General features: G+C 40.7%; 1 protein-coding gene across 1 annotated transcript in view; it reads right to left on the bottom strand.

Moving 5' to 3' along the window:
• Positions 1-13,050, bottom strand: part of col5a2b (collagen, type V, alpha 2b) — a 272,414-nt gene that overhangs the window by 89,327 nt on the left and 170,037 nt on the right. The window contains exons 19-20 of the mRNA XM_080198839.1: positions 5,585-5,683; positions 5,455-5,499 (exon numbers count right to left, since the gene is read on the bottom strand). Of these exons, the coding sequence (XP_080054965.1) occupies positions 5,455-5,499; positions 5,585-5,683 (144 nt within the window). The remainder of the gene's footprint in view (positions 1-5,454; positions 5,500-5,584; positions 5,684-13,050) is intronic.

Here is a 13,050-nt window from a genome sequence, read left to right as displayed (position 1 = left end):
TACCATTTGCAACATTTCAACCACTGAAGCAGTTTTTGTCCATATGCAACAAGACCTGGACAAAATCCAGGCTTAGGCTAATAAGTGACAACATTCACATCACATAAGTGCCAGACAATGATCATCTTCAATGAAAAAGAATCTAACAACCTCCCCTTGACATTTAATGACAATACTTTCACTGAACCTCCTCCTATCAACACACTGGTGTTACCACTGAACAGAAGCGGAACTAGATTAGCTATATAAATACTGTGCTTAAAGGCGCAGGACAGAGGCTGGGAATTCTGTGGTGAGCAATTCTCTTCCTGTCTCCCCAAAGCTTATCCATCATCTACAAGGCACAAGTCAAGAATGTGATAGAATAATCTCTCTTTGCCTGAATGAATGAGCTCTAAAAACACTCAAAATATTTAATATCATGCAGGACAAAGCAATTGTCTTGAGTCATACCCTGTCCACCAACTTAAGCACTCAGTCTCTCCACAGTGGCTGCAGAGCATGCCTTCTAGTCTACAAGATGCACTACAGCAACTCATCAACGCACCTTTGAAACTCCTTCCAAACCTACAAGCTCAACTACCCAGAAGGACAGGTAGATTCATGGAGACACAGCAATCTGCAAGCCCCCCTCTCCCAGCTACTCATCATCTTGACCTGAAACTAAATCACCATTCCTTCACTGCCACTGAGTCAAAATCCTGGAACTCCCTCCCGAACAGCACTACGGCTGTAACTACACCAGGTGGATAGCAGTAGTTGAAGAAGGCAGCTGACCATCACCTTCTCAAAGGCAGTTGGTGATTTTCTAGCAGTGCACACATCTGGTGAAAGAATAAAAAATAATTGGGAGTGCAGCAATTGCTATGAAAGCTCACATGGCAACCATTCTAGCTCAGCAATGTCCCACATTAACAAGCTGAACATAATAAACAAATTTTTCACTCATGTAAACGCAACCAGCAGAAACCTTAAAGCAATTACAGAAAAATCATCTTGGGAGTTACATTTTACTAATGTAGGGGTGGTCTACGATATTAGAAAGGATGAAAGCAATATCCAACTTTGACTCACACACTCCCAATCTATCTGCAAGAAAGAGAATCCTTCAGAATCAGTTGCTATGTTAATAGCATTTCGACCTCCTGAAAAAAGTAGCGGAACAGTGTAAAGGATTCAATCATGTCAAAAGTGGCTGCCAAGCAAAATCTATTCCTTTAATATGTGGGCAATCAGCATAGTAGTAGGCTGGACATAATAATCAAAGGAGGTACAATGTACATAGAGTTGGAGGGGTTGTCAAACAAATTCCACGTTTTGGATTAGGAACAAAGGAAACAAAAATATATATCCCATCTCTGGTATTTAGAGCAAAGAGCCTGGAGGACCTGACCACAGGTATATACAGGAGAGGTAGTACTTGGCTTTTATAGGAGACATAAATTACATTTGCTTGGCAAATGATTTATTTTCATGTAAAAATAAAGTAATAGACTTTATTTTAACCTCATACTCGTTGCTTGTGGGTTTGGAAGGAGTTGTCAAAAATGCATTGGTGAGTTGCTGCAGTGCATCTAGTAGATTAGAAGGCACGCACTTGCTATTTTGTGTAATTAGGGCTGGAGTAGGCCATTCAGCCCTTTGATTAAAATAATGTTAAGATTTAAAATTTAAATTAAAATAATGGCTGGAATTCTCCAGCCGTTCATTCCAGTGGGATTCTCTGGCCCCGCGTGGAGTGCCACCGGCAAACGACACACAATCCGCCATCACTGGGAAACGCGCATCTGGGAGGCTGGAGAATCTCATCCAATGAGATTAAACGTTAAGTATAAAAAAATGTAATTCTGATTGAAAGAATGGTAAAGTTGCATAATGGGAATCATTGCTGGAATGGCTGAGGGAGATAAAGACAAACCTGTCAACAGCTGATGGTTTGAATGTGCTCTGCAATTGTAATATTTCCTGCGGGTTCGATTTGATTTGATTACTGAGTCTGCATGTCTGGATGCCAAACAGATCCAGTTATGATGCTATTGCCTGGTGCCAGATGATTCCATTGATTGAAGTGGCTAGAAATCACACTTTCCTCATTTATTTGGGGATTGGGCATCGCTAGCTGGGTCAGCGTTTATTACCCAGCATTTATTGCACACGCCTAATTGTCTTTGAACCGAGTGGCCTTCCAGCCATTCAGGGGGTGACAGTCAAGGAGTCAACCACATCTCTGATAGTCTGGAGTCACATGTAGGGCAGACCAGATAAGGGTGCTAGATTTCCTTCCCTAAAAGACATTAGTGAACCAAGTGGGATTTTACAACAATCGGCAATGATTTCATGGTCATCATGATGTGGAGATGCCGGCATTGGACTGGGGTAAACACAGTAAGAAGTCTCACATCACCAGGTTAAAGTTCAACAGGTTTATTTGGTAGCAAAAGCCACTAGCTTTCGGAACACTGCTCCTTCATCAGGTGAGTGGGAGTTCTGTTCACAAACAGGGCATATACAGACACAAACTCAATTTACAAAATAACAGTTGGAATGCGAGTCTTTACAGGTAATCAAATCTTAAAGGTACACACAATGTGAGTGGAGAGAGGGTTAAGCACAGGGTAATCCTGCAACTCATCCACTTCATCCTGGACCACAATTTCTTCACCTTCAACAACCAGTTCTTCATCCAGACACACAGAACAGCCATGGGGACAAAATTTGCACCTCAATATGCCAACATCTTCATGCACAAGTTTGAACAAGATTTCTTCACCGCACTGGACCTTCAACCAACGCTACACACCAGATACATCGATGACATTTTCTTCCTTTGGACTCATGATGAACAGTCATTGAAACAGCTATATGATGACATCAACAAGTGCCATCCCACCATCAGACTCACCATGGACTAATCTCCGGAATCGGTTACATTCTTGGACACACGCAGCTCCATCAAGGATGGTCACCTCAGCACTTCACTGCACTGCAAGCCCACGGATAACCTCACGATGCTCCACTTCTCCAACTTCCACCCTAAACACATTAAAGAAGCCATCCCCTATGGACAAGCCCTCTGCATACACAGGATCTGCTCAGATAAGTAGAATTGCAACAGATACCGTCAGATGCTGAAAGATGCCTTCATAAGAACAGGATATGGCGCTTGACTCATTATGACATGCCACAGTGAAAAACCACACTGACCTCCTCAGAAGACAAACATGGGACATGCAGACAGAGTACCTTTCATTGTCCAGTATTTCCCTGGAGCGGAGAAGCTATGATATCTTCCCCGGAGCCTTCAACATGTCATTGATGAAGACCAAACATCTCGCCAAGGCCATCCCTACACCCCCACTTCTTGCCTTCAAGCAACCGCACAACCTCAAACAGGCCACTGTCCGCCACAAAGTATCCAGCCTTTAGGAGAACAGTGACCACAACACCACACAACCATGCCACAGCAACCTCTGCAAGATGTGCCGGATCATCGACACGGATGCCATCATGTCACATGAGAACACCATCCACCAGGTACACGGTACATATACTTGCAACTCGGCCAACATTGTCTACCTGATATGCTGCAGGAAAGGATGTCCCATCTCTTTAACATGGGCTTAACCTTCTCTCCACCCACATTGTAAGACATGATTACCTGTAAAGACTCACATTCCTTCCATTATTTTGTAAATTGAGTTTGGTCTTTATATGCCCTTTTTGTGAACAGAACTCCCACTCACCTGATGAAGGAGCAGCGCTCCGAAAGCTGGTGGCTTTTTCTATCAAATAAGCCTGTTGGACTTTAACGTGGTGTTGTGACACTTCTTTCATGGTCATCATCAGACTTTTCAGTTCTTGATTTTTTAAAATTCAGTTCAAATACACCATCTGCCATGGTGAAATTTCAACCCAGACCCCCACAATATTATCTGGATTTCAATACCAGTACACCATTGTCTCCCAAATCTGAAAGGAGAAAGGTAGCATCACATTAAAAAAGTGCTATATTTGTTGGAACTAGTAAAAACTCTACCCCTTTAGCATTGGCTTGGCATTAGATTTGAAGGTAACAGAATAACAAATTCTTTAAGCATATATAGACAACAGTGTGGTGTCAAAGAACAAAGAAAGTATAACACTGGGAGAGGCTCTTCTGTCCACCAAGTCTGAGCTGACACATTATGATATTCTAAACTAAAGAGCTTTTGCCTCTATGTGGTCCATTTCCCTCAATTCCCTGCCTCTTCACGGATCTGTCAAGATGCCTCTTAAATGTTGCTATTGTATCTGATTCCACTATCTCCTCTGGCAACTCATTCCAGTCACTTATCACACACTGTGTAAAAAAACTTGCCTCTTATGTCTCCTTTAAACTTCCCCTAGTAATTGACATTTCTACCCTGGGGAAAAGACCATTTACTCTATCCATAATTTAATAAACTTCGACCAGGTTGCCCCTCAGCCTCCGATGTTCAAGTGAAAAGAAATTAAGTTTGTTCAATCTGTCCTCATAGCTAATACTCTCCAAACCAGGCAGCATTCTGATAAACCTTTTCTGTACCCCCCTCTACAAAATCTCAACTCCTTCTGGTGGTGTGGCGACCAGGACTGTACGCAATATTCCAAAAGGTAGCCGAACTAAAGTTCCATACAGCTGCAACATGACTTGCCAATTTTTATACTCTATACCCCGACCAATGAAGGCAAGCATGCCATACACCTTCCAGATCACCTTATCCACTTGTATTACCAGTTTCAGAGAACTCCGGACCTGTATGCCAAGGTCCCTTTATACGTCAATGCTTCTAAGGGTTCTACCATTTACTCTTCACTTCCCTCCTGCATTAGACTTTGCGAAATGCAAGACCTCACATTTATCCAGATTACAGTCTATCGGTCATTTTTCCTCCCTGCTGCATCCTCTCTGTCCTCCCATCCCAAATTAACATGGGACATTAAGTAATTTTCTCAAAAGAATAGGCAATCCTATATCAAAATAGAATTGGAAAATTGTACAGTGCACCTCCAAAACAGAAATGTGTTTAAATTGCGACAAGGCACTTTGGAGTTCTTCATGTATGATGGGAAACATTCTCAATGTATGAAATTTTAGAGAATTGCAGCAGTGTTTCCAACATGTACTTGCTTGTTTTTGAGGACAACAGATTAAACAAAGGAAAGAACAATGGCAAGTATGAGAAAGGTCATTGTGCCAGAGAAAAATAACAAAATAGAAAAAAGAAGAATCAACTGCTTGTTAGAAGGAAAGCAGAACTAAACATAGAAGGCATTAAAATAACAGAACAATAATTAAAACAGTGGAAAGAAACTAGTATTTAATGTATTTAATTTATTTAATCCAGCTATATTAACAAGTTTATTTAATTCTTCACTGATCAAGTTGGCTTCTTAACTAGAAGTGGCAAATTAGAATAACTTAAGAAAACATACCAATGGGCCTTTGACACCAAGAGTTCCATCTATACCAGTTGGTCCCTACATATAAAAAAAGGCAGTTAAATATGATCGGATGTCCACAATGGATCAAGTTTTTGAGCATCAGTATACTTTTCAGACTTACAATGATGCCCACAGGTCCTGGTGTACCCTGGCGACCAGGCGAACCACGTTGCCCTTGGGGTCCTTCAGGTCCACGAACACCTGTTGGACCAGGTCCACCCTAAGAACAAATGAAGAAAAAAGAATAGAAGATGAGTAGGTCATTCTGTGATTGTTACAATTGCAAGGATGTTGTTTCCTCTGGCTGAGGGTTCTAGAGCAAGGGTTCACAGTCTCAGGATACAAGATAGGGCAGTTAGGATTTTGATGAGGAGAAATTTCTTCACTCAGAGGATGGTGAACTGGAATTCTCTACCACAGAAGTCTGTAGAGACCAAATCATTGAATATATTTAAGAAAGAAATTGATATATCTCTACACTCGAAATAGATTGAGGGGTATGTGGAGAGTGCTGAAGTATGACATTAAAAAAGAGGATCATCCATGATTGTGTTGAATGGCAGAGCAGGCTTGAAGGGCTGAATGGTTTATTCCTGCTCCTATTTTCCTTGTTTCTATGTTGCTACAATCACTGGTATCAATATATTTAAAGGCACAAAATGATGAATTGATATTATTTCTGGATTGTGCCTCATAGTCAATTTTAAATCCCAAGGACTCCTACTGATCAGAGATACTTACAATGAGCAAAATTACAGCCAGTTCTTTACCAATATGCAATAATAAATACAACCAATGCTGAATAAACTAAAAACTGTCTAGTTTGGACTTTCACCTTAGAGTATACTTTGTAGCTTGAAGTTTTGTCAGGTTAGCCCACCCAATTGCCCTGGGATGAATACTTAGCATTCATGCTAACTCTTCCACATGCAAGGGCCTGGCTAAATGGGAAAGGCATTTTGCTGCTGTTGTGGATTCCAGGCCTCAATTTGACACTCCAATGAGCACCCCTGCTGAAAGCAGCAGGAATGGGGAGATGGTCCATGGCAGGATTTGGATCCTATACAGCTGGAAGCTACAGAGCACTCATGTGAACAGCGGCCTGCATAATGTAATTGGCGATTTAGGGAAGAGGGTTGGGGGTCCCAAAGCAATCGTGATTAGGAGATTCTGAGGTAAACCTAAGCCAAAGAAAGCTAAATGATTCTTTGTTTGGTCCAGTTAGAATACTCCTGCTCCTCTTGGCCAACAAGGAGACCTTAAAGAAATGTTGAAAATTGAACCGGCCTGAGCCTCTTCTGGAGAAAATCATGTCTCCAGCTAGATTTCATTTCCAGGCTGAGTATTCCTGCCAGGTAAAAGCCCATCCGAATCTGATTTCAATCTCACTGGTAACATTTAAAATGAATGAGGTCTCCATTGTCTGAGTGGAATGGTATCTCTGCTGCTGGAAACTCTTCAGTTAGAATTGCAGGGATGCAGATACAACCAGGAGCAGTCAATCATCAATATACTTATCCTTCCAGCTATTCCTGCTGGCTAGGCAGCATTAAAATCTAGACTGTGTTATGTTATATTATAGCTCCCTTGTATAACTTACAGTAATACTGCAAAGAACATTTCATCAAAAAAACCTTTCTATATATTATCAAATAGACTTTCCCTCTAAACCCGCTTGCAATAACAAGGATGGATGTCATTATATTGCAACTTCATGTGGAGAAATTCTGTTGAAGGTGACAGCATAACTTTGGTTAGAGTCTGGACAGTGTTAAAGCCGGGCAGTATGAGATGAGAGCCTCTAAGATAGGCCATCCTATAACTGGAAAAGTTTTTTAAAAGTGCCAAAGCACTGGTTGAACTTATTTTACTCTTTATAAGCTCCCACGGGTTTTAAATGTTTTGAAAAATTATAAGATATAAGTTATAAGTTACATGCATGCAGCAATCTCTCCTGTCAGGGAAATTCATGTCTAATTCCATTTGTTTACACAACCTTCATTGATATAGAGTGACATCAGGAAGTGATTCCTTTTCATTTTAATGAATTAAGCAACAACACTTCCTGGCACTAAATTTCAACCTAACATTCTTCTCTGTGCTACTGTTCAATGTTTCTGTGTCAAAACTTCTATCTGAGGTATTTCAAGGGAAGTAATTAACTTGCTTAAAATATCCATATTCGCTACTGGGCATTGAGACTATTGATACTGTATTTCAGTTGGGTCTGTACTCATTGGAGTTTAGAAGAATGAGAGGCAATCTTATTGAAACACATGGACTGGGGACAATTTTGTTCACCCTCCCATCACTGCCAACAAGAATGGAGAATTTGGAACTTGGCCAAAGCTCCATTTGGAGCAATGGCACCAGAGATTAGCAGCAGCAGGCGAGGTTGGAAAATCCCAGCCATAGGATTCTCAGCAGGCTTGACAGGGTAGATGCTGAAAGGTTGTTTCCCCTTGTGGGAGAGTCTAGGAGCAGAGTGTCAGATAAGGGGTCACCCATTTAAGGCAGAGGTTTCTTCTCTCAGGGGGTAGTGAATCTGTGGAATTCTTAACTGCAGAGGGCTGTAGAGGCTGAGTGGTTAATATGTTCAAGATTGAGGTAGATAAGATTTTTAATCAGTTAGGGAATCAATAATTATGGAGATAAGGACGGAAGGTGGACTTGTGGATTATCACATCAGATCAGTCATGATCTCATTGAGTAGCAGAGCAAACTCGATGGGTCAAATGGTGATTGTCTGCTCCTATAGCTGAAATACTAAAACATAATCACCTAAAGGATTAACACCTATCCTCTCAATATTCTCTATCAAACTGTCAGAATGTATGTACTCTTGACTCTCATAAAAGGCAAAAACGACCTTGCTAACTAATTCAAGCTGGTCCTCGCCGCATCCAATGTGATCATGTCTGGAATCCCTTAGTTACTTTTTTTCTCCATTGCCTGACTGCCAAAACTAATGTAATAAATCATTCCAGGGCTGAATATTAATGCTCCATCGCAACCGATTCCATGGAATTTATATTTTCCCATTATAAAATGTTACTTTAAAAAGATATTATAGATCATTGAAGTATAACAAATGAAGGCACTTGAATAAGTTATATGTATATAAATGTATTTAAACTCCAACGTGTGGAGTCAGCTATGCTTCACACTTTGCAACTCTGTGACCAGAAATGGAATAAAATCATGACAAAAGATAAGCAAGATTGGAGTGGTGGATGAATGAAAATTAAATTAATTAATTGAAAATTAAATATTATTGTAATATTACAACACTCGATTACATGGTGGCAGAGTGGTTAGCACTATTGCCTCACAGCATCAGGGACCTGGGTTCAGTTCCTGCCTTGGGTTACTGTGTGTGTGCAGTTTGCATGTTCTCCCAGTATCTGCTTGAGATTTGGGTGCTCTGGTTTCCTCCCATTGACCAAAGATGCACATGTTAGGTGGATTAGTCAGGCTAAATTGCCCCTTAGTGTCCTAAATTGTGTAGATTAGGGGGAGTAGCAGGGTAAATGCATGGAGTTACAGGATAGGGCAGGGCATATGTCTGTGTAAAATGCTCTGTCTGATGAGCTGAATTCTAAGTAAAATTCTAAGTAAGTAAGTTACCCAATGATGTGATATCAAAATATTCCTTGTAATTGAAACTTTTCCAAACAATCTAAGGAATTTCTATAATTTAGAATTAAGCCCATGCAAAAATTAAAGTTTCTCCACCTACTCTTTGGCACTTTTAAGTACATTTGGCATTTAACCAAAAGTGTGTTTTTTTTAACAAATATTTCTCCGATATTTTCTCTGAGTCCTTCATTCTCTGAAGGTGTTGACTCATTGGTGGATATAGTTTCACAGACAATGGCCTTCCATGATGCTTCATGCTAAATCAGAAGCAAACTGTTGAAAATTTTCCCTTTAATTCTGACCCAACCCAGTGCTATCCATTTAATTTTTTTTTTACACATGGGCGTTGCTGCTGACCAGCATTTATTGCCCACCCCTAATTGCCCTTTAATTGAGTGGCATACTTGGCCATTTCAGAAGGCGGTTGAGAGTCAACCACATTGCTGTGACTCTGGAGTCATACGTAGGCCAGACCAGATAAGGATGGCAGATTTCCTTCCCTAAAGGACATTAGTCCTTTTTACGGCAATCGACAATGGTTACATGATCATCAGTAAATTCTTAATTCCAGATATTGTTTATTGAATTCAAATTCCACCATCTGACACAGCAGGGTTTGAACTTGGGTCCCCAGAATATTAGCTGAGGTTCTGGATTAATAGTCTGGTGAAATACCACTAAGCCATTGCCTTCTCGAAAATCAGTTAATTCAGTAGAGATAAGGGACCAAATAGGTAACTCTCCTCATCTACTTTGTTCAGTTGTACAGAACAGTGTACTTACTCACTGTACCATTGAGAATCCTGAACACTCTCCCTAATGCATTAAATTTAGAATATTTCAATTTTCATCTTGGAGATCAGCACCAAAGACCAGTCACTCTGATCGTCGATTAGTAGGTTTCACTACATTTATTGCTCAATCACCCGCAAGTCTGTACTTACTCCTTCAATCATTGCTGTAAACAATATCACAAAACTCTTACTGTTCACAGGACCAGTTGACTGAGTCATCTCAAAGTAAGTGGCCAGGTATTAAGTGAAGTCAGCTACATCTAATGTTTTACCTATCTTTATAATGAAGCGATATATATTATATGTATATGTATTGCAGATCGAGTAGGGCTTTGAGTAAGGTTCTTGCCTAAGAATGGGATGGTTATGGTTTCAAGACCCATAAAATTATAATAAAAAGAGGTAAGAGCTTTGGTCTCTGAACAGTGGTGTGACATCCAGTTGGCTATTTACCTGCAGTTGGAGTTAAGTGGACTAGCAGCATTCCCCTGTTACATTGAGAAAGTTTTTGTAATGAATAGTAAGTCAAGCCAAAGGCTCCTTCATATAATGAGGGGCTTTGTTTAGGTCAAGCCAATAATCGTGAGGGGCTTTGTTACAGGAAACAACCAAACAAACATTCTGCTGGATATTAAGCACTGCAGGAAAACTAGGTAAGAGAGAGAAGAACAAAGACTTTTTTTCACTTGAGCTACCAGAATGTTTCTGGAATGGTGCTTTGGGAGATGAAGAAACATTTATTAAAAGTGTCATGGTAAGGTATCATGTTCACAGCTGGAAACTGTTTCTTGAGCAGCTAAGCATGCTGCTCAGCTTTCCCACTAAATAAGCCAAATTTGCTTATGTTTCCAGTGTGTCAATGATTTCACAGAGTAAACATCTGCACCCAAATCTGCGGTATTGAAGAGACTGAAGGCAGCATTGCCTTGACAGCTGCTCACCCCATGGAAAAGCCCCAATAATGATGTGAAGTTTAATGGCTGCTAGTTTTCTTGTTTGTCAAATCACTGAGGAATCATCGCCGTCAGCCCTGCCAAAACAGCTAATGTTTTCCTACACTCCACGCACTATGATTAATTCTTTAGTCTGATTCTCCAATTAGTCCAAATAGCAATGAACACTTGACCAGACTTTAGAAAGGAAAATAAATGATTCCTTCACCCAAGCTGTTCTATTCTGCATGATGGTAAAAGGAGCAAGCATTGCATGTATCCAAATATTGCCACACAAGAAGAGCAGTTCTTTTAGGTAACCCAAGATATTCACTGAAAATATCAACTCATTGCAATGAGCAGTTTCCCCTATTTAATGGCACTGTTAAACTCAAATGCTGCTTTGACTCTTGTGTCTGTTTATAATAATGTCACTGTGCTACTCCCAACTCCATATTATTCTATTAGAAAATCATAGAATCGTACAGTGCAGAAGGAGACCATTCGGCCCATTGAGTCTGCATTGACTTGATGGCATTTGTTGGCCCTTAAGACCCAGAAGACATTAACAGTCAGCCATGTGATATGAGACAAGAGTTACACATGGGCCAAGCAGGACAAGGGTGGCTGGATCTCTTATCTGAAGGACTTCAGTGAATTCTTTGGATTTCAATCAGTGGTTTTCCAGGCTACTTTCTGCTGCTAGCCCCCAAATTATCACAAAAGTATTTGAATATATGTCCTCTAGATTACTAGTCAACGTTCACAGCTAATAGTTTACAATATCCCATTTAATGGCATCCAAGTGCTATTTAAAATTTTAGCATAAGATATCAGTTCTTTGGTAATACTAAAAAAGTGTGAAAGGTAGCCAGATATCTATTTCTTATTTTATTCCCCATTTGTATTATTGCCTTTGCATCTACAGGTCCAGATATTTGCGAGGCTCATGGAACTTCCGAAATGGTGGAAAAATCCCCAAGTAGGAAGTCCGGTCTCCACTTCCAACAGATCCAATTTGCATCAGGGCAGGAAAGGCATGGGGAAAGTAACACACATGAGGGAAAGTGGATCTCAACCAGGCCATCTGAACTAGGGCCAAGATCAAACAGACACCATTTTTGCGACAGCAATTTAAATGTTTTGAATGGGTTTTCATGAATGGAGTGTACTTTTGGTCAGCAAAGGTACTAATAGGTATTTAGACCTTCATTTTATTAAATCTTGACATGGCTACTGAAGTATGCCCATGGTGGATACTGGATGAGTTGGCATTTAGTTGGCATGGGGCTATACAGAAGAATAGCTCTTAGGATGAAAAGATCAAAGGATATGGGGGGGAAGACGAGATCAGGCTATTGAGTTGGATGATCAGAACAAATGGTAGAGAAGGCTCGAAGGGCTGAGTGGCCTCCTCCTGCTCCTATTTTCTAGTTTTCTATGTATTGGATGAGTAGAAGTTGGTACTAAGTTAGCATAGGAACATTTAAGGATCCATGGGGTGGTTGGGACGTTGAGTTGCCATGGAGGAAATGAGAAGTTATTGAGAGTTGAAGGCAATAGTTGATGTAGAGGGTATGAGGGGCACTGGAGATGGGTAGTGACATGGGTTTGCATGAAGTGGCATAGATAGGGCATGCAGCCTAATATTTAACAAATCAGTTGGGGCAAAGTCCCAGAATATAGAGGCAGGCTTTTGAGTCACTTTGGCACTCAGTCGTGTCTGTGGCCACTTTCCATCTACATCCAGAGGCTCCATCCCGTGCCCTAACTCTTTAACTAACCCCAGAGAGAAGAACCTGTCATTGGATACTTTCTCCCGAAAACGGGTTAGCTGGGAAATATCCCGATTCACACTATCCGCATTTGAGAGCAAAAATCTGTACCACAATGTGCAAAATGACCCATTGGCATAGAAAGCGCAGTGCAGTTGAGCAAGTAGCAAGTATCAATTTATGCTTCCCGACTCTAGTGGGAATTTTAAAACGTGATCAAGGTTGGAGGAGGATAGTCCACTTCAACATGATTGGTTTGTAAAGGAGGAATTTAGCTGAACCGTTGAGGAGATCCAGTCTATTGTATGTTTGCAATTTGGTTATTCAGCTGCCCACTCAATATGGGCAGAAAGAGACAGCTGGCTGGTTGCTGAGGATTAGGCAGCCAAAATATGAACTCCTCAAAAAAACCATTTTCATTGCACACAAGTAGGAAAGCTGCCAACC

This window comes from Carcharhinus amblyrhynchos, chromosome 11 (genome assembly GCF_965287045.1).
Source record: "Carcharhinus amblyrhynchos chromosome 11, sCarAmb.v2.hapA, whole genome shotgun sequence".
Classification (NCBI taxonomy): domain Eukaryota; kingdom Metazoa; phylum Chordata; class Chondrichthyes; order Carcharhiniformes; family Carcharhinidae; genus Carcharhinus; species Carcharhinus amblyrhynchos.
The sequence above is the reverse complement of the archived record's forward strand: the minus strand, read 5'-3'. Positions and strand labels throughout refer to the sequence as shown.